Source organism: Chiloscyllium plagiosum, unplaced genomic scaffold, assembly GCF_037043375.1.
Source record: "Chiloscyllium plagiosum isolate Xiang-an unplaced genomic scaffold, Cpla_swu_hap1 HiC_scaffold_27, whole genome shotgun sequence".
Taxonomy (NCBI): domain Eukaryota; kingdom Metazoa; phylum Chordata; class Chondrichthyes; order Orectolobiformes; family Hemiscylliidae; genus Chiloscyllium; species Chiloscyllium plagiosum.
The window spans coordinates 15,956,298-15,978,540 of record NW_028270165.1 but is presented as its reverse complement, the minus strand read 5'-3'; the positions used below and the strand labels follow the sequence as shown (position 1 = coordinate 15,978,540).

Genomic DNA, 22,243 nt, shown 5'->3' with positions numbered 1-22,243 from the left:
AGCCCACAACTCCCAATGCTGCCAGTAAACTTTACAACGCCGATGAAATGACACACTCTGCACTCCTGAAAAATTTACAATTTCTAACGAAACTGGCTGCTCATTCACTGTTCCATCTGATACGTGACATTGGAAGCTTAGTGCAGGAAGCTGAAAGAAATGAGCAGCTTTAAAACAAAAACCTCGGAGCTCAAAGCTTTCAATGAGAGTCTGAGCCGGGGGTAAATTCAGGTAACTTTTATTGAGATCCAACTTTGTTACAGCTTCAAACCCCCTCAGCAAAAAGGCAGAGAAAAAGTAGCTGCTTTTTAAACAGCTCAAGGTCAAAGCGCACATGCTAACCCACCTCACTTCTTTACTATTGGTCACCACCAAGTTGTCCCTTTGTAATTGGGTCCTTGGTACAGCCTTAACCTGGAGGAAGTATTGACTCACTCAGCAATTTCAACCCATACCCTGTATAGCGCCATCTGCTGCAGTGGGATTCAAACCCGGGAGTCTCCGGAACTGGCTTGATAGTCCAGTCGATACTGGCACTCGACCATTGCGCCTTAAACTCCCCCTGCGATGGTACATGAACTCCCTGGTGCCTCCGGAGGTTGGTAGAGCTGGTGAAGCCCTTCCTGCACAGGGGGCAGCTGAAGGGCCTCTCTCCTGTGTGGATCCGCTGGTGGGTCAGCAGGTTGGAAGCCTGGGTAAATTTCTTCCCGCACTCGGGGCAGCTGAAGGGCCTCTTCCCCTGTGTGGACCCGCTGGTGCCTCAGCCGGATGGCGGAATCGCTGAAGGCCTTCCTGCACACTGGGCAGTTGAAGGGCGTCCCCCCAGTGTGGATCCATTGGTGGGTTAGCAGGGTGGAGGAAGTGCTGAAGCCCTTCCCGCAGACGGGACAGGGGAATGGCTCTCCGAGGTGTGACTGCACCTCCAGGACAGACGGGACAGGGAGCTTTTCCCGCAGTCGCCACTTCCACCGTTTCTCCATGGGGCTGGATTCCTTGGGTTTCTCCATGGCCGAAGCTTCAGTTACACACAAATGCGTGTGGAGCCCCTCCCCACTGTGAATTCCTCTTTCCAGGCTGTATAACTGTTTCAGGCTCCACACTCAGTGCGCTGTAACAGTTAGGGTCTCTCATCCATTCCCACTGATGCTGAAAACATACCCAAACAGGAACCAAAACGCTTTGCTCCTTCTCACAGAATCATAGTTGAAAACTGTTGTGGTCACGATGGAGTGAGTGACTGTCAGACATTGACGTCAAAGTGAGGACTGCAGATGCTGGAGAGTCAGTGTCGAAAAGTGTGGCGCTGGAAAAGCACAACAGGTCAGGCAGCATCAGAGGAGCAGGAGAATCAAGGTTTCAGGCATAAGCCCTTCATCTGTTGACTTTGAAGCTTCAGTCTTCAGATCTTCAAATACACTGTTAAAAACAGATTACAAAAGTCATCACTATCAGTGCAGGGTAGAAATTCAGAACAAACAATTCTACTTTCTGTGGAATATTCTTTTCTTTTGTTGTTCCACAAAATTGAAAGCACCATCCCACTCTCTTTCCCCCTCTGTTCTCACTCCGCTCTAACTAATTCTCCTGAAGGTGCTGATTCAGGATCTTACAGGAGCAGAAAAGCAAAAACATCAAGACTGACATCTCTCTGAATTTTAGATACCTCCACCTGAAAGTTAATATCTTTCACAACACTGGGATCCTGCTGAGGAGTGAGCAGGTCTGATTTGTCAAATTAGTGGCAGAGTCTGGCCTCTCCTGGTTATGCTAATCCCTGTGGCCTTATTCCAGATGCGATCCATGTCTGCGAGCAAGACACGACTGTCTCCAGCTGAGAGTCTCTCTGGTCACTGCCTCCGTACCCCTTGGAACGATTCAGCTCCCTTCTCAGTCCACTTCCACCACATGACCGAAGCAATGATTGGTTATGTTCTTGCTCTAACGAGTGTTATGCGTGCCTTTCCCTCCCAGGAGCGTGCGGCCTACAGCAATGTTCCCTCCCTTTCAGCCTCGTCAGGCGTAGAGCCTGGTTCATTGGTACTCATCAAGAACTGGACGGGCAAAGGTCTCCAACCTCGTTGGGATGGCCCCTTCCAGGTTTTACTTCCCACCCCTACGGCGGTCACAGTCGCTGGGCACTCAGCTTGGGTCCAACTGCTCCATTGTAAATTGATTGACCGCACCAATCAAAAGGGGGGGAAGAGGAGGAGAGAATCCTGGAATCCCAACAAAAGGAGTGGACCCTGTCCATTTGGGTTTTTGAATTTTGCTGTTGTTCTAATGTTAATCTTATTACAGATACTTGAACTAAGAGGAGGGACTTGTGGGGGATCGCCTATCTCCTCACCTTTCTGATCACGTACAACATCCTGCTGGGGAAAGCCACTAAGTATGGATGCGACCAGGAATGATCAGAGATTATCCACCACCCATGCTGAGGAGATGTCGTCCAGTGCACTGGACCAGATGCCTTTGACGTGAGGAACGTGATGAAGATTGATTATTGCAATGGACTCTTACATCAGAAAGACCAGATGGTCCATCTGGACAGTAGAAATCAGTGGAAGTTACCATGTCGTTACCGAACCTGTCTTTTTGATTTTACCTGCAGACACAAGCCTAGTGAGGATAAAAATGATCAATCCCGTTATTATGGTAAATATTTTAAGGGCGCCCAGGAACACCATCCCTTTTTGCAGGTCAGGCCGACTCGAGAAAAGGGAAGCCTGATAGGGAAACTCCTCAATCCACAAACAACTTATTTATACAGGCCCACAGAACGCTCTTCACCCCAGAGGCAGTAGTATGTTACTCCTCTCTATCGGGAGATGACTTACTTGCCACGTCCCCAGACCCCGATTCCAATCTATTCATCAGACTTCCTACTGCCGTCCCTGCGAAGATAAATATCACTTTCCAATAGCTCCGGTCTGTGTATACAAACAGCTGGTGAAACACCGGCTGGGGTACAGCAGGCCTTATGCGGCACATGGACCTGGAACCGAACCCTTTCCTTGTGCATTTATAGGCCTTTTCTCTTTTCAGAATCTGATACTGTCACCAAGACCATGTACAATAGAGCTAAGGGAAAGCCCAATGGGAACAGCATTCTGAGGACCATTGTCTCCCATATAGTGCGAGTGCTCGAGTCACTTGGCCCATTTTTTACAGCGCTCAAGCAACTCCTCTTGCAAAACGTCGACCCTTTACTCCTGTAGACCTGACCAGACCCCCTGCTGTAACATTTCAGTAGCCGATTTAGACAAACTCTCCCTAATATACATCAAACCAGACTATTATTTCTTCAGCTAAGGTAAAGCTACCAATTTCCTTGTCCTTGTTGGCAAAGATGTCCCCCATAAGATCACTATCAGAGCCCTTGTTCCCACAACAGTACCTTGTCCTGGCCAGTGGACAAGTCTATGGAACCTCCATCAGAGGAGGATGCAGCGGTTGGTCTCAGCCAACATTGCTCCAACTGGAAGGATCCCAAGGGACTGGGTGACAATACAGGACACCCGATAGGCTGGGGAATCCAGAGTACCCTGGGGTTGGAAGGATCGGCAGGAGTGACAAGTCAAAAGAACCGCAATTCCCTCTTTTGCGGCCTGACCATTCGAGAAAATAAGAGTGAAGAGGCTCTGGAACAGAGTAAACTGGGATAATCGGTATGCCTTAGACTATATACTTGCCCAGGAGGGTGAGGTCTGCACCATTGTCCAAGATAAATGCACTATGGGCATTCCCAATCTCACTGGCAATATTACTAAGATGCAAGAAGAAATCCAGGTATTCCTTGACAGAATGACTGAAGGGACCAGTTGGGGAAACTGCAGATCGGGCTGATGGTACAATTGGCTTATCAATTTAGCTATGTCTGTTTGTCGGTATTAGTGTTGTTAGGTATTTAATTGCTAGGCTTATGAGGTCTCTTAGTGATAGAGATTTGCCGCAGAAGATGCTGCTTTTGCGATCCGATGGTTCACCCACACGTGTCGATGGCGATGATAAATATGACCAGATGAGCTGCGAGGATGGTGGTGCCGCTCTGCAGGATGTTGATGGCTGGACCACCTTGAAGGGCATTTGTTTGGACTAGCCTTCTCTTTCAGTGATCGCGGTGCAATCAAAGGGAGGAATGAGGATGTGGGCATCTGGGTGAGTCTACAGCCATAAAACCTGTCTTTAAACATTTATACTAAAATGTAATGCTGAATTATTGAATAAATAAACAGGCAGGAAGGCTCAGAAAGAGGAGAGAACTTAAAGATAGGGACACCTGGGCTCACCAAGTGATAACAGGATGCTGTAAGGCAATTAAGAACGTTTGCCTCAGCATCGGTGAATCTGTGTGAACAGGACACCAAGTGATAACATTCACAGCCGTTCCCTTGTGAGACCATTTTAGTGCTGAGGCTGTTGAATCCCGTAGAAAATTAACTCTTAGTGCTTATCTGTTATGGATTGAAATGAATTGCATTTTGGGACTTTATGATAATATTGAGTAGCCATTACTGGTTATTAAATACAAACTCTGTAAAAGGAAATATTGGTAAAGCTTTACCTTACTTGCTGCAGCCGAGGCTCCAGCGGAGGAAACAGGCCGCGGCACACTTCCGGCACAGTCCTGGTCCCGCCCCCTCCTCGGCCATGGTGATACAAACCCCGCCCCTTCCGAACTCAGCTCGTAAGCCCCGCCTCTGGGAACCAAACCTCTTTCCCTCAAGCGCACCAAACCCCGCCCCTTCGCCGCGGTCTCCGCGCGAGTCAAAATCACGCCCCCTGCACCCACGCACAACCACCCACAAAGCCGCGCGCCTCCAGGTTTGGCGCGACGCGCCTTACCGCCTGCTGAGCCTCGCCCCGCCTACTAGCGCGCGACCCTCTCGCGACACACGCCGTGCCCATGAGCACTGCCCTCCTGCTAAACCCCGCCCCTCCTGGTAAACCCCGCCCACCCAGGTGTATTTGGAAGCACTAGCTTCTGCAGCGCTGCTCCTCCTGCGGGTAGCTGTGCTGCAGGATCATAAGACACAGAATTAATAGCAAAACATCACAGTGTCATGCAACCGATGCAATATTTGGAACAAACCTGGACCGCTGCTGAGTCCTTCATCTTTTAGAATGGGTTGCAGGTTTCAGTTCATCAATATATAAATTCCAGAACTTTAGATCAGATTCCCTACAGTGTGGAAACAGGCCCTTCGGGCCAACAAGTCCACACCGACTCGCCGAAGAGCAAAACACCCAGCCCCATTCCCCGTCACCCAACACTACGGGGCAATTTAGCTTGGCCAATTCACCCTTACCCGCACGTCTTTGGACTGTGGAAGGATACCCGCACAGACGCGGGGCGGGGGCGGGGGGGGTGGAATTGAACCCAGGGCTCTGGTGCTGTGCGGCAGCAGTGCTAACCACAAAAAAAAGGTGACATTTTCTGTTTTTCAACGGCAGCTGCCTCCCAGGAGTGGGGAGTCACTCATTTGAGGTTTTAAATATGAAGTCGGAGAGTAGAGGTTCCTGGGAGAGGAGGGACGACTTATTTGTATTTCCTTCTTGCTGTATCAGTCAGTGGATACTGTTGAGGGGGGAAAATGACCTACCAGGTGTATGCACTGGGGCCCAGGTCTCTGGCACAGAACCTGTCCCTGTTGCACCAGAAGGGAAGGAGGGAAACGAGGAGAGTGTTAGTCATTGAGAACTCGATAGTTGGAGGGTCAGATAGAAGGTTTGTTGGGAATGAACAAGACTCGCGGTTAGTGTGTTGCCTCCCAGGTGCCAGGGTGCGTGATGTCTCGGATCGTATCTTTGGGGTCTTGAAGGGATAGGGTTTCCAACCCCAAGTCATGGTCCATGGAGGTACCAACGGCATAGGTCGACATGCGAGAAACAGAACTCACTCACAAATCAATCAGCCTGAGACAAAGCCTTGGAAACAAAAACGATTTATTACAATCTTGCAAGTACCGGACGCTTCTGCAATCAAGCAGAAAAGTGTGCCAAAACAGAGCCTGTTCGCTTTCTTATTGAGTTTACAAGTTCCAGAATCACGCCTCCCTTTTCCCATCCTATCATAAGCCGATTACCTCACTTGTCAGTTATTTTCTTATCTGGCCATCCTGCTGTCCTTGTCTGCATTCTTTGTTCCTTGTTTGTTACAGCTTGTTCTTTTATCCAGTTTCTCTTATCATACTATAAGCTTTATTGTGAAATGCCCCTGCTGCTTCTTTTTGTGGTCAACTACAACACTTTCAAGTTATTTCTTCGCTTAAAACTATTTTCTTGAAAAGACCCTCCATATTCATTAAAGTCTTAGCCTTAAGTATGCTACATGCTACAAGAATTCCGTGACTGTTTGTATAATGTTCCCCTTCCCTTCCCCCCACTACACACCCTCACCCATCTGCAAAAACATTTTTAAGCTCCCACAGAAAGAGGGATAGGGATGTAAGGCAGGATTTCAGGGAGCTCGAGTGGAAGCTGAGGGCTAGAACAAACAGAGTGGTTATCTCTGGTTTGTTACCCATGCCACGTGATAGCAAGGCAAGGAATAGGGAGAGATATCAGCTGAACACCTGGCTGCAAGGATGGTGCAGGAGGGAGGGTTTCAGGTTTTTGGATAATTGGGGCTCATTCTGGGGAAGGTGGGACTTGTACAAACAGGATAGTCTTCACTTGAACCAGAGGGGTACGAATATCCTGGGTGGGAAATTTGCTGGTGCCATTCGGGTGGGTTTAAACTAGCTCAGCAGGGGGATGGGAACTGGGGGGTGTAGCTGCAATGCACAGGAGGATGAGAGCAGGAAGGACTGGGACAGGATTTCAGGGTCACAGGAATGTGCTGGCAGACAGCGAAGTGGTTTGAAGTGTATCCGCAATAAGGTAGGTGAGCTTGCAGCACGGATAGGTACCTGGGACTTGGATGTTGTGGCCATTTCAGAGACATGGAGAGAGCAGGGTGAGGAAAGGATGTTTCAGATTCCAGGGTTTTGATCTTTCATTAAGAACAGCCAAGGTGGTAAAAGAAGGAGAGGCGTGTCCTTGTTAGTCAAGGATGGTATAACGGTGGCTGACAGAACTTTTGATGAGGACTCGTCTACTCAGGTAAGATGGGCTGAGGTTAGAAACAGGAGAGGAGAGGTTACACTGCTTGGAGTTTTTTTTATAGGCCTCCGCAGAGTTCCAGGGAGGTGGAAGAGAGGATTAGAAAAATTATTCTGGGTAGGAGTGAAAGGAACAGGGTGGTCAGTATGGGGGACTTTAATTTCCCCAACATTGACTGGAAATGCTTTCACTGCAGTACGTCGTATGGATCAGTTTTTGTCCAGTGTGTGCAGGACGGCTTTCTGACACAGTATGTCGAAGGGCCGACATGGGGGGAGGTCACTCTGGATCTGGTGCTTGGTAATGAACCAGACCAGATGTTTGATTTAGTGGAAGGTGAGTACTTTGGAAATAATGACCATAATTCAGTTGGGTTTCATTTAGCGATGTAAAGGGATAGGAACATGCCACAGGTCAAGAGTTATCGATGGGGCAAGGGCAATTATAATGCAATTAGGCAAGATTTAGGATGCATAGAATAGGGTAGCAAAATGCAGGGGATGGGAACAATTGAAATGTGGAGCTGGTTTAAGGAACAGATATTATGTGTCCTTGATAGGTATGTCCCTGTCAGGCAGGGAGGAAGTGATAAGGTAAGGGAACCGTGGTTTACAACAGAAATTGCATCTCTTGTTACAAAGAAGAAGGAGGCTTATGTGTTGATGAGGCAAGATGGTTCAGATGAGGCAATGGAGAGTTACAGATAAGCTGGGAAGGATTTAAAGAGAGAGTTAAGAGCAAAGAGAGGACATGAGCAGTCTTTAACACATAGAATAAAGGAGAACCCTAAAGCTTTCGATAGGTATGTGACGAACAAAAGGATGATTAGGGTAGGAATAGGGCCAATCAAAGACAGAAGTGGGAAGTTGAATGTGGGCCCTGTGGAGATTGGAGAGGTGTTAATGAATATCTCTCATCGGTCTTCACTCAGGAAAAGGAGAATATTGTAGAGGAGAAGAATGAGGTACGAGATATTAGACTCGAAAGGATCAAGGTTAGTTGCACACAGGTGTTATCAATTCTAGAAGGAGTGAAAGTAGACAAGTGCCCTGAGCCCGATGGGATTTATCCAAGGATTCTCTGGGAAGCGAGGGAGGAGATAGCAGAACCTTTGGCTTTGATATTTGAGTCGTCATTGTCTACAGGTTTAGTACCAGAGTGGAGGATTGCAAATGTTGTTCCCTTGTTCAAGAAGGGCAGCAGAGATGACCCAGGTAATTATAGACCAGTGAGCCTTACTTCTGTTGAAGGAAAGCTTTTGGAAAGGAATATTAGAGATAGGATTTATAATCATCTAGCAAGCAACAATTTGATTTCAGATAGTCACCATAGTTTCATCAAGGACAGATCATGTCTCACAAACCTCATTGCGTTTTTTGAGAAGGTGACCAAGTATGGAGATGAGGGTAGGGCAGTTGACGTGGTGTACATGGACCTCAGTAAAGCCTTTGATAAGGTTCCACATGGCAGGCTGTTGGAGAAATTGCAGAGGCATGGGTTGTTGTGGTTTGGTTCGCCGAGCTGGGAGTTTGTGTTGCAAACGTTTTGTCCCCTCTCTAGGTGACATCCTCAGTGCTTGGGAGCCTGCTGTGAAGCGCTTCTGTGATGTTTCCTCCAGCATTTATAGTGATGGTGTCACCTAGACAGGGGACAAAACGTCTGCAACACAAATTCCCAGCTCGGCGAACAGAACCACAACAACGTGCACCCGAGCTACAAATTTTTTCCCGAACTTTGAAGAGGCAAGGGATTGAGGGTGATTTAGCAGTTTGGATTAGAAACTGGCTTTCTGAAAGAAGGCAGCGAGTGATGGTTTATGGAAAATATTCAGCCTGGTGTCCGGTTACTAGTGGTGTGCCACAAGGATCTGTTTTGGGACTACTGCGGTTTGTCATTTTTATAAATGACTTAGATGCAGGCATAGGTGGATGAATTAGCAGAGTTGGACTGAGAGGTGGCAAATGGAGTTCAATGCAGCTAAATGTGAGGTGATTCACTTTGGGAAGAATAACAGGAAGGCAGTGATCTTGGAGTCCATGTACATAGATCCCTGAAAGTTGCCACCCAGGTAGATAGTGCTGTTAAAAAGGTATACGGAGTGTTAGGTTTCATTCGTAGAGGGATTGAGTTCTGGAACCGCAATATCATGCTGCAACTATACAAAACACAGGTGCAGCCACATTTGGAATATTGTGTATAGTTCTGGCCTCCATATTTCAGGAAGGATGTGGGAAGCATTGGAAAAGGTGCAGAGGAGATTTACCAGGATGTTGCCTGGTCTGGAGGGAGGGTCTTATGAGGAAAGGCTGAGAGACTTGGGTCTGTTCTCATTGGAAAGTAGAAGGCTAAGGGGGGATTTGATAGAGACATACAAGATGATCAGAGGATTAGATAGGGGAGACAGTGAAAGACTCTTTCCCAGGATGGTGACGTCAGCTTGTACGATGGGGGGGGGGGGGGGGGGGGCATAACTACAAATTGAGGGGTGACAGATTTAAGACAGATGTCAGAAGCAAGTTCTTTATGCAGAGAGTGGGGAGGGCGTGGAATGCCCTACCTGCTAAGGTAGTCAACTCAGCCACATTATGGAGATTTAAACAATCCTTAGATAAGCGCATGGATGATTTTGGGATAGTGTAGGGGAACGAGCTGAGAATAGTTCATAGGTCGGTGCAGCATCGAGGGCCGAAGGGCCTGTTCTGCGCTGTATTGTTCTATGTTCTTTGTTCTATGTTCTAAACTTAGCACAGGAGGCTGAAAGAAATGAGCAGCTTTAAAACAAAAACCTCCGGTGGTAAGTTCAGGTAACCTTTATTGCAACCCAACTTTGTTACAGCTTCATCCCCCCAGCAAAAAGGCAGAGAAAAAGCAGTTGCTTTTTGAACAGCTCAAGGTGAAAGCGCACACACTACACCTCACCTGTCCCACCCCCCTCACTGTCTTTACTATTGGCCAGCACCAAGTTGTCCCTTTGTAATTGGATCCTTTGAAAAGCTGTAACCCGGAGGAAGTATTGCCTCACTCAGCAATTTCAACCCATATCCTGTCTCCAAGTAAGTTTCTCCCTGCTCATTTGCCAGGAAGGGGCAGTGTAGAGTCAACCAGACTGCTGTGGGTCTGGAGTCACGTGTAAGGCAGACGTGGTAAAGGATGCAGCTGGAACGACTGAGTGAATCCTTTCCCACAAAGGCGGTTCCCTTCCCTAACAAGGGAGAGAGTGAATCAGATGGGGGCTTTCTCCCCCCCCCCACCTCCCCCTCCCTGAAACGGTCTCATAGTTCGATTCCAAACTCCACATTTCTGACCGAATACCAATTCTGCCATCTGTCATGGCGGGATTCGAATCCAGGAGTCCCCGGAACCGGGTTGATAGTCCAATCGATAATGGCACTCGGCCGTCACTCCTTCAATCCCCTGCGATGGCACGTGAATTCGCTGGTGCTTCCGCAAGTTGGAGGAGTAGGTGAAGTCCTTCCCGCACTGAGAGCAGGTGAATGGCCTCTCCCCTGTATGGACCCGCTGGTGGGTCAGCAGGGTGGAGGTCTGGGTAAAGGCCTTCCCACACTCGGGGCAGCTGAAGGGCCTCTCCCCTGTGTGGGTCTGTTGGTGCCTCATCAGGTTGGAGACTTGGGTAAAGGCCTTCCCGCACTCGGAGCAGCTGAAGGGCCGCTCCCCCGTGTGGATCCGCTGGTGCGTCAGCAGGGAGGAGGACGTGCTGAAGGTCTTCCCGCACTCCGGGCAGCTGAAGGGCCTCTCCCCGGTGTGGACCCGCTGGTGGGTCAGCAGGTTGGAGGAGCAGGTGAAGCCCTTCCCGCACTGAGAGCAGGTGAACGGCCTCTCCCCCGTGTGGACACGCTGGTGGATCAGCAGGGTGGAGGAACTGCTGAAGGCCTTCCCACACTCAGGACAGCTGAAGGGCCTCTCCCCCGTGTGGATCTGCCGGTGCCTCATCAGGGAGGAGGCCCGGGTAAAGGCCTTTTCGCACTCAGGGCAGCTGAAGGGCCTCTCCCCCGTGTGGATCCGCCGGTGGGTCTGGAGGTTGGAGTAATTGCTGAAGGCCTTCCCGCACTCAGAGCAGCTGAAGGGCCTCTCTCCTGTGTGGAATGGCTGGTGCCTCAGCAGGTTGGAGGGATAGTTGAAGCCCTTCCCGCACTCAGAGCAGCTGAAGGGCCTCTCTCCCGTGTGGACCCGCCGGTGGGCCAACAGGCCAGAGAAAAACATGAAGACCTTCCCACAATCTGGGCAGCTGAAGGGCCTCTCCCCCGTGTGGTTCCGCCGGTGGGCCAGCAGGTGGGAGTAATGTCTGAAGGCCTTCCCACAGACAGGGCAGGGGAATGGCCTCTCCCCGGTGTGACTGCGCCGATGAGTCTCCAGGGTAGACGGGAAACGGAAGCCTTTCCCACAGTCGCCACACTTCCATTGTTTCTCCACGGGACGGGATTCCTCGGGTTTCTCCATGGATGAAGCTTCAGCCACACACAAACAAATTTCCAGCCCCTCCTTGTTGTGAATTCCTCTTTCCAGGTCGTATAGCTGCTACACGCTCCACAATTAGTGCGCTGCAACAGTAGGGTCTCTCGTCCAGTCCCACTGATGCTGAAAACATACTCAGTCAGTCAGGAACCAAAAAGCTTTGATCCCTTTCACAGAAATCAGTCGAAAATCGTTGCGGTCCTGGTGGACTGAGTGACTGTCAAACATTGACAGCGAAGTGAGGATCGCAAATGCTTGAGAGTCAGTCGAAAAATGTGGCACTGGAAAAAGCACAGTGATGTCAGACAGCATCTGAGGAGCAGGAGGGTCAATGTTTTGGGCATAAGCCTTCATCTGTTGATTGAGAAACTTCCGCCATCAGATCTTCAAATACGCTGTAAAAAGAGATTACAAAAGCCATCACTGCCGTCCCAGGGTAGAAATTCTGAACAAGCAATTCTACTTTCTGCAGAATATTCTTTTATTATTCCACAAAATTGAAAGCACCATCCCACTCTCTCTCCCCCTCTGTTCTCACTCCGCTCTAACCAATTCCCCGGAAGGTGCTGATTCAGGATCTTACAGGGGCAGAAAAGCAAAAACATCAAGACTGACATCTCTCTGAATTTTGGATACTTCCACCTGAAAGTTAATATCTTTCACAACACTGGGATCCTGCTGAGAGTGAGCAGGTCTGATTTTGGGAAGCAAATAAAATGTGTGTCAATTCAGGATGAACCTGCCACGCAGCTTCTTTAGGAACAACCAGACACAAAATGCTTAACATCCCTGGGAAGGGGAAGCAAAATGACACCAGAGAGAAATTGAATATACTGACATGGCAAACATTAGTGGAAAGCCAGAGTCATAGAGGTATACAGTACAGAAACAGACCATTCGGTCCAACTCGTCTGTACCGACCAGATATCGTAAATCAATCTGGAACCGTTTGCTCACACGTGGCCCATAGCTGGGGTCATCCCTACCCCCCTGTCCTGAGACCTTTATGCCTCCAAGCTGACCTTCAAAGGTTCGGTTTTTCCCTCCATTCTTTCCCGGTTGTCTTTTGTAAGTTTTGAAAAGTTTCCCAATCCTCTGAGTATAGGATTTGGGAAGTTATGTTGTCGCAGTACAGGACATTGGTTAGGCCACATTTGGAACATTGTGCACAATTCTGGTTTCCTTCCTATCAGTAAGATGTTGTGAAACTTGAAAGGGCTCAGAAACATTTACAAGGATATTGCCAGGGTTGGAGGATTTGAACTAAAGGGAGGCTAGGGCTGTTTTCCCTGGAGCGTTGGAGGCTAAGGGGTGACCTTATAGAGGTTTATAAAATCATGAAGGGCATGGATAGGATAAATAGGCAAAATCTTTTCCCTGCGGTGGGGGGAGGGGGAGGTCCAGAACAAGAGAGCATAGGTTTAAGGTGAGGGGGGAAAAAGCAAAAGAGATCTGAATGGCAACCTTTTCACACAGAGGGTAGTAAATGTATAGAATGAGCTGCAGGAGGAAGTGGTGGAGGCTGGACCAAAAGGCAGCTGGATGGGTACGTGAATGGGTAGGGTTTAGAGGGATATGGGCCAAGTGCTGGTAAATAGGATAGATTAATTTCAGATATCTAGTCAGCATGGACGAGATGGACTGTTTCTGTACTGTACAGCTCTATGGCCATCTACTTCATTTTGAAATGTTTGCACTACCACTTGGAACACCCTGTTAGGGTTCAGAGAGTGCCAGGTCCTGACATCTCCTTCCTCACGTCTCCTGTGTATTTTAAATCAATAGTACCATTTGTATGTTACTGGGTTAGTACTTTAAACATAGACACATACAATATAATCAGAATTTCTATTCGGTACAGACAGGGATGACTTGTTTCAACTTTGCTAACAGGGTATCAGAAGGGGAGGATCTGCAGACAGAAATCTTGGAGGAAATTCCATAACAAGATCTGACATGGTCACTCAATATCATTGGGGGGGGGGGGGCGGGGGGGGGGGGGGGGGTTGAGTCTGGAAAGAGAAATCCATTCGACCTGCTTCAAAAGGTACTGGACATCAGTGTGAGTGGAGGAGCACTCAGAGAGGAACACACCAGTGAACTGAGCTTTAACTGGTTACACAGTATGAGTGTGTGTGCCCCAGTGAACTGACTTTGGAAAAGAGCTTTAACCAGTTACACAGACTGAGAGAGGGGTTGGGGCATTTATTTTACCCTGGAGCATCAGAGCCTGAGGGGTGACCGTAGAGAGGTTTATAAAGTCATGAGGGGCATAGATAGAGCAAATGGCCTAGGTCTTTTCCCCCCAGGGTGGGGGAGTCAAAAACTAGAAGGCATAGGTTTAAGGTGAGAAGGGAAAGATTTGAAAGGGACCTAAGGGACAACTTTTCATGCAGAGGGTTGTGCATGTATGGAATGAACTGCCAGAGGAAGTGGTGGAGGTGGGTACAATTGCAATGTTTAAGAGGCATTTGGTTGGGTATATGAATAGGAAGGGTTTGGAGGGATATGGGCCGGGTGCTGCCAGGGGGGATTAGATTGGGTTGTAATATCTGGTCGGCATGGATGAGTTGGGCCGAAGGGTCTGTTTCCGTGCTGTACAGCTTTATGACTCTATGACTAGCCCTCGGAGCATGGCTCCTTCATCAGGTAATTGTGGAGAATAAAATCATAAGGCACAGAATGGATGGAAAAACATTACAGTGCACTGAAATGATATGTAGAAAAACACTGGATTGTTAAGTCTTTCATCTTTTAGTATGGGCTGCTCATATCATTCATTTGTAAATCCCAGAATTTCCTGAAAGACATCTTCTTGAGATAACTCAAGGTTTGAGAACAAAACGTGACATCTCAGCTCTGACAATGCATTAAAAGTGTGAATTCAGAGTCTGTCTGTATCCCAATCTTGAGTCAGACTGGTTCTATTTCCAAAGTGGAATTTACAAAATATTACATGGATTGAACAGCCTGCAGGTTGTGAATATTTTGAGAAAAATAGAATGTTTCTGCAAATATAATTCTGCAAATACAAATTCACCCCCATGGATGTGTGTGTGAATGAGACAGAGAAAAGTCTATTTGTGCTGTATATCCCTATGTCTACTTGATAACAGATGCTTTATTTCTGTTGGTGTAAATATTGTTGTAAATCATAGCGGGGTATGCATAGTTAGATGTTAGGGTGAGAGAATGCCTCAAGAGGGGCACTATAAGAATCCTGGGAGAGCCCTATTCCTGGTTTACTTCCTCATGAACAAACATTAAGCATGAGCATTTATTTATTTCTAATTTTGTTCTGTTTCTCTTGTTTGATTCCCAGCTAGGACTACACTCTGTGTCTGGATGGTTGACAGGCTGAGAGATTGTGGCTTGAGTCTTGAATAACTGAATGTTTTATTGTTCCAGACGGTGTGGGGGTGGGGATCAAGGCTTCAGCAGAAATCCAGCAGAGCAGAGAACAGACCAATATCTTACTCTGTGGGAAACTGAAATTCGAGCTGATCATGGCTGATATATCCATTGGCTCAGCTCTTCCTCCCTGCATTATCCCAACTACCCTTAATTCCCTGACCATGAAAACCCATACAATTGTGTCTTGAATATACTTAATGAAGATGCCTCTACTGATTCCTTGGGCAGAGAACTCCATAGATTGACTGCTCTCCAGGAAAAGCAGTTCCTCCTCATCTGTCCTAAATGGCACGGTGGCACAGTGAGTAGCACTGCTGCCTCACAGCGCCAGAGACTCGGGTTCAATTCCTGCCTCGGGCAACTGTCTGTGTGGGTTTCCTCCGGGTGCTCTGGTTTCCTCCCACAGTCAAAAGATGTGCGGGTTAGGTGAATTGGCCATGCTAAATTGCCTGTAGTGTCAGGTGAAGGGGTGAATGTAGGGGAGTGGGTCTGGGTGGGTTGCTCTTCAGAGGGTTGGTGAGGTCTTGTTGGAGTTGTGCATCCAACACTACCTCTGGACATTCATTCCATACATGAACCACTCTCTGTTTATGAAAACCTTTTCCCGAATCGGTCCACGCCGTGCATTCATTTGCAGCAACCGAAAGGAAAGGGAAGAAAAAAGATTGAATCCAAGAATGAAAAAAAAAGGAAAAGGAGTTGAGAAGAGAATGCCGTACTCACAGATGGTTGACAGAGTAGGGAGGTTGCAGTCTAGAACAAACTCACTCTCCATTCAGAGACAGAGCAGCAGCAGCTTCCGAAGCTCGTGTTCCAACTTCTGCAATCAGACAATAGGAAGGCACTGATTGGCAGGAGGACCAGTCACCTTCCGGTCCTCCAAGACTTCCGATTGGTCCTCCAAAAGAAAGTCGCGAGGCGGGCTTTGCGTGCAGTGAGGAGCATGCGCAGTTTCATCCTTGTACCGACGAGCATGCGCAGTCTCCTCTCTGGCGATGCTGTTGTTACTGACGGAATTTCAGTGTCTGAATGCCAAGAGAAGTTAAAAAGGGGAGAGCCCCCCTTTCTTCCCCCTGTGATATTTACTTTTCCTACACGCTCCATGACTTTATAAATCGAAATAAGGTCATCCGACAATAGGGCGAACAGAAGTGTACTCAGTCCTCTCCACGTGGTCTCACCAATATCCTGTACAACCACAACGTGATGTCCCAACTCCTGCACTGAACAGTGTGAACAATGAAGGAAAGTGTGCTAAACGCCTCTTTCACAACCCTGTCTACCAATGATGCAACTTCCAAAGAACTATGTCCCCGGTTTGGAGATGCTGGTGTTGGACTGGGGTGTACGAAGTTAAAATTCACACCACACCAGGTGATACTCCAACAGGCACATTTGCAAGCATTATCCTTTGGAGCACTGCTCCTTCATCAGGTGGTTGTGTCTTATGATCCTGCTCCACAAACACCCCATGAAGGAGCAGTGCTCCAAAATCTCGTGCTTCCAAATAAACCAGTTGGACGATAACCTGGTGTTGAGAAATGTTTAACTTTATGTACCTGAACCCCTCCCCCACCATGTCTCTCTGTTCTCCAACATAAAGCAGGGTCCTACCATTAACTGGACAAGTTCTGCCCTTGTTTTAGCAAAATGCAACATCTTCCCTTCATCTGTCACGCTCTTTCGGACACTCTCACACACACCCTAACACTCACACCGTCTCACAAGCTTATACTCCATCAAACACACACTTCATTAGCATGCACACACAAACTCGCATGCACGCACACTCTCGTGTGCACACACAGTCTCACATAAGTCTATTGCGGTGAATTTGCATTTGCAGAATTATATTTGCAGATATATTCAATTTTGCTCAAAAACCACACACACTGCATGTAATATTTTATAATCCATGTAATATTTTATAAATTCCCACTTTGGTTAATAGAACAAATCTTTTTTTAGATTAGATTAGATTACATTACAGTGCAGAAACAGGCCCTTCGGCCCAACAAGTCCACACCGACCGGCTGAAGCGCAACCCACCCATACCCCTACATTTACCCCTTACCTAACACTATGGGCAATTTAGCATGGCCAATTCACCTGACCTGCACATCTTTGGACTGTGGGAGGAAACCGGAGCACCCGGAGGAAACCCACGCAGACACGGGGAGAACGTGCAAACTCCACACAGTCAGTCGCCTGAGGCGGGAATTGAACCCGGGTCTCTGGCGCTGTGAGGCAGCAGTGTTAACCACTGTGCCACCGTGCCGCCCACTACGTCTCACTGATTCAAGATTCAAGATTGGGATACAGACTCGAACCTCACACCTTTTATGCAGTATCTGAGCTGAGATGTCACCTATTTTTATTAAACCTTAAACCATCTCGACAAGGTGAATTAAAAGTAATTCTGTGGTTTACATATTAATGAACTGAAACCTGCAACCATTGGTAAAAGATGAAAGACTAATCCGCAATCTAGATTTATTCAATATCTTATCAGTTGCATGACACCGTCAGCTTTTGCGAAAAATTCTGTGTCTTATGATTCTGCTCCACAGCTACCTGATGAAGGAGCAGCGCTCCAAAAGCCAGTGCTTCCAAATAAACCATTTGGAAGATAACCTGGTGTTGTGTGATTTTTAACTTTATCCACCCCAGTCCAACACCGGCACCTCCACATCGTTTCCAGTGGACACAACCACACCTCCCAGTGCTGCCAGGAAACTGTACAATGACAATGGGATGATGTAGTACCTGCACTCCTGAAAAATTCACAAATTTCTAACAATACTGGCTACTCATTCACTGCTGCAACTGATACACAACATTGGAAACATCGTCCAGGAAGCTGTCAGAAATAAGCACAGCAGGTCAGGCAGCATCTGAGGAGCAGGAAAATCAATATTGCCCGAAATGTCGATTTTCCTGCTCCTCGGATGCTGCCTGACCTGCTGTGCTTTGCCAGCACCACTCATCTTGACTCTAATCTCCAGCATCAGCAGTTCTCACTTTCACCTGTACGAAACGTGCAGTTTTAAAACAAAATCTGTTGCAATTCAAAGCTGTCAATGAGAGTCTGAGCTCGGCATGAAGTTCAGGTAATCTTTATTGCGACCCAACTTTGTTACAGCTTCAGAATCTCCCAGCAGAAAGGCATAGAAAAAGTAGCAATGTTTTAAAAACAGCTCACAGTCAAAGTGCACACACTCGCTCCAACCCCTCACTTGCTTCATTATTGGTCACCACCAAGTTGCCCTTTGTAATTGGATCTTTGGTACATCCTTAAACCGGAGAAAGTATTGCCTCACTCAGCATTTTCAACCCGTATCCTGTATCCAAGTAAGTTGGATGGGCAGTGCAGAGTCAATCATACTGCTGTGGGTCTGGAGTCACGTGTAGGCCAGACCGGGTAAAGGATGCAGCTGGGACGACTGAGTGAATCCTCTCCCACAACGACAGTTTATTTCCCTAAAAAAGAACTGAGTGAATCAGATGGGGGTTTTCTTCCACCCCCACCCCACTGACAATGGTTTCACCGTTAGATTCTGAACTCCAGATTTCTGACTAAATTCCAATTCCACCATCTACCGCGGTGGGAATCGAACCCGGGAGTCCCCGGAACCGAGTTGATAGTCCAGTCGATAATGGCACTCGGCCGTCATTCCTTCAATCCCCCTGCGATGGCACACGAACTCGCTGGTGGCTCCCCAGGTAGGAGGAGCGGGTGAAGGCCTTCCCGCACTCGGGGCAGCTGAAGGGCCTCTCCCCCGTGTGGACCCGCCGGTGGGTCGGGAGTTGGAGGCCTGGGAAAAGGCCTTTCCACACTCGTGGCAGCTGAAGGGCCTCTCACCTGTGTGGACACGCCGGTGGGTCTGGAGGTTGGAGGCCTGGGAAAAGGCCTTTCCACACAAGTGGCAGCTGAAGGGCCTCTCCCCCGTGTGGACCCGCTGGTGTGTGTGGAGGTTGGTGGAATCACTGAAGCCCTTCCCACAGACAGGGCAGGGGAATCGCCTCTCCCCAGTGTGTGTGTGCCGATGAGTCTCCAGGGCAGATGGGAAACGGAAGCCTTTTTTGCAGTTGCCACACTTCCACGGTTTCTCCACAGGGCGGGATTCCTCTGGTTTCTCCATGGCCGGAGCGTCAGCCACACACAAACGTGTGCAGAGCCTATCCCCACCGTGAATTCCTCTTTCCAGGCCATATAACTGCTTCAGGCTCCACACTCAGTACACTGCAATGGTAGGGTCTCTCATCCAGTCCCACTGATGCTGAAAACGTCCCCAAACAGGAACCAAAACGCTTTGCTCCTTCTCACAGAATCATAGTTGAAAACTGTTGCAATCCCGATGGATTGAGTGACTGTCAAAGTGAGGACTGCAGACACTGGAGAGTCAGATTTGAAAAGTGCAGTGCTGGAAAAGCACAGCAGGTCAGGCAGCATCTGAGGAGCAGGAGAGTCAACATTTTGGGCATAAGGCCTTCATCTGTTGATTTTGAAACTTCCGTCTTCAGATCTTCAAATACTCTGTGAAAAGATATTACAAAAGCCATCACTGTCAGTGCAGGGTAGAAATTCTGAACAAGGAATTCTACTTTCTGTGGAATATTCTTTTCTTTTGTTATTCCACAAAATTGAAAGCACCATCCCACTCTCCCTTCCCCTCTGTTCTCACTCCACTCTAATTCCCTGAAGGTGCTGATTCAGGATCTTAAAGGGGCAGAAAAGCAAAAATCTAAAGACTGACATCTCTCTGCATTTTGGATACCTCCACAACACTGGGATACAGTTGACAGTGAGCAGGTCTGATTCTGGGAAGCAAACATAAGTGTGTCAATTCATGGGGTAACCTGCAATGCAGCTATTTGTGGAACAAAATGGTTAACGTCCCCAGGAAGGTGGGAGCAAATTGAGACATCAAGGCATTAACACCGACACACGTCGGTGAAACTCTTCTGCTCCCAGTCAGGGCAAAACATCTTTGAAAGCTGCTCTAAAAGTCCAGTCTTCACAACCACACTTCTGCTTTCACCAAAGATAATTAGAGTCATACAGCACGGAAACAGACCCTTTGGCCCAACTTGTCCGAGCTGACCAGATATCCTAAATTAATCTAGCCACATTTGCCATCATTTGGCCCCTATATGGGCCGGGTGCTGGCAGCTGGGACTACATTGGGTTGGCTATCTGTTCGGCAAGAATGAGTTGGACAAAAGGGTCTGTTTCCGTGCTGTACATCTCTATGACTCCAGTCGCATTTGCCATCACTTGGTCCCGATCCACTGAACCCTTCGTACTCATACACCCATCCACATGCCTTTTAACTGTTGGAATTGTACCAGACCCCACCACCTCGTCTGGCAGCTCATTCCATAACTGCACCACCCTCTCCATCAAAAACGTTGCCCCTGAGATCTCTTTTACATCTCCCCCACGCCCACCCCCCTCCCCGGGCACTATGGGTAATTTAGAACCGCCAATCCACCCTAACCTGCACATCCCGACACACAATGGATAATTTAGCATAGCAAATCCCCCCTAAAATGGATAAAGTTAAAAATCATACAACACCAGGTTGGAGACCAATAGGTTTGTTTTAAAGCACTAGCATTTGGAGCACTGCTCCTTCATTAAGTGGTTGTGGAGAATAAGGTCATAAGACATAGAATTTATGGAAAAACATGACAGTGATCTGCCACTGAAATGACAGTGTCCATGTAATTGAAATGACATGTTGAACAAACCTGGATTGTTCAGTCTTTCATCTTTTCGATTGGGTTGCAGGCATCATTAACATGCAAATCCCAGAACTACCTGTAAGGCACCTTCTCAAGAGAACTTAAAGTTTTATAACAAAAAGTGACATTTCAGCCCAGCTCAGAAAATATAATTCTGCAAACATACACAAACAAGTCCACGGGAGTGAATGTGTGTGTATGGTGTGTGCGCGCATGAGAGAGAGAAAATGTCTATTTCCATCCTGTATGTCTCTGTCTATTTGAGAACAGATGCCTTACTTCTGTTGGGGTAAGTATTGTTGTAAATCATAGCTGGGTACTAATAGTTAGATATAAGGGGGAAGAGAATTCCTCAAATAGGGCAGTATAAGAATCCTGGGAGAGCCCTATTTCTGGTTTACTTCCTAATGAACAAACATTAAACACAAGCACCTTTTTATTTCAAATTTGGTTTCATTTTTCTTGTGTGATTCCCTGCTGTGACTTCACTATGCCTGGATGGTTGACAGGCTGGGAGATTGTGGGTTGGGGCTTGATTGACTGAATGTTTTATTGTTCCAGAAAGTTGCAGAAGGGAACAGGGAGATCAACAGAGGACAGAGAAATCAGGACCTGAAATCTGAGCTGACACCAGACTACCCTGTGATCAGTGCTTTGATTATCAGTGTCAACCCTCCACCTTTACCTCGCTTCCCATTTGAGGACACCCTCAGTATTCAGGATCCAATCCTTGTCATCCTGAAGCCATGTCTCTGTAGGAGTGTCAGATTGCAATTATTCACTTCAATGTATGTTGTCAATTCATTCACTTTTGTCACAACGCAGCACACATTCAGACACACCATTTTTAGTTTCAATTTTTGTGACATTAGTATCCAGTTTTGATTGCTGGTATATTTACTCTCCTTGTCCCTTTCTATCATTCTCTTATGTTCATTTTCCACATCACTACATTACTCACTGGCCGTGATTTCGGTTGGCCAGGCTAAATTGCCCAGAATGTCCAGGGATGTGCAGGTTAGGTGGGTTAGCCATGGGAAATGCAGGGTTATAGTTTCGGAGTAATAGAAGCAGGAGTAGGCTATTTGGCCCATCCAGCCTGCTCCACCATGCATGAAGATTATGGCTGATCTATCCATTGTCTCAGCTCCTCCTCCCTGCATTGTCCCAACTACCCTTCATTCCCCTATCATGCAAAAACCCATCCAACTGTGTCTTGAATATACTTAATGAAGCTGCCTCTACTGCTTCCTTGGACAGAGAATTCCATAGATTCACAACATTCCAGGAAAAGCAGTTCCTCCTCATCTCTGTCTTAAATTTACTCCTCCTAATCTTGAGCCTGGTTTCATTCACCAGCAGAAATGACTGGATAGGGTAAAGTTTCATCTCCACAGTGCAATGAATTCCCACTTTCTACCAAAACCTCAGATGTACTCACTCACTGAGTTGCTGTCTCACAAATGCAAGATTTCATTGTGACTTCTGCTCCCATTAAGGGCAA

The 22,243-nt window shown here is 47.6% G+C and overlaps 1 protein-coding gene across 1 annotated transcript; it reads right to left on the bottom strand.

Annotated features, from left to right (window-relative positions):
* Positions 1-297: 297 nt before the first annotated feature.
* On the bottom strand, positions 298-11,562 carry LOC148143232 (uncharacterized). The gene is made up of 2 exons (XM_087975699.1): positions 10,604-11,562; positions 298-731 (listed from the first exon to the last, which is right to left on the bottom strand). The coding sequence occupies exons 1-2, from the start codon at positions 11,560-11,562 to the stop codon at positions 410-412; spliced, it is 1,281 nt and encodes a 426-aa protein (XP_087831825.1). The 3' UTR covers positions 298-409.
* Between the last annotated feature and the right edge of the window lie 10,681 nt (positions 11,563-22,243).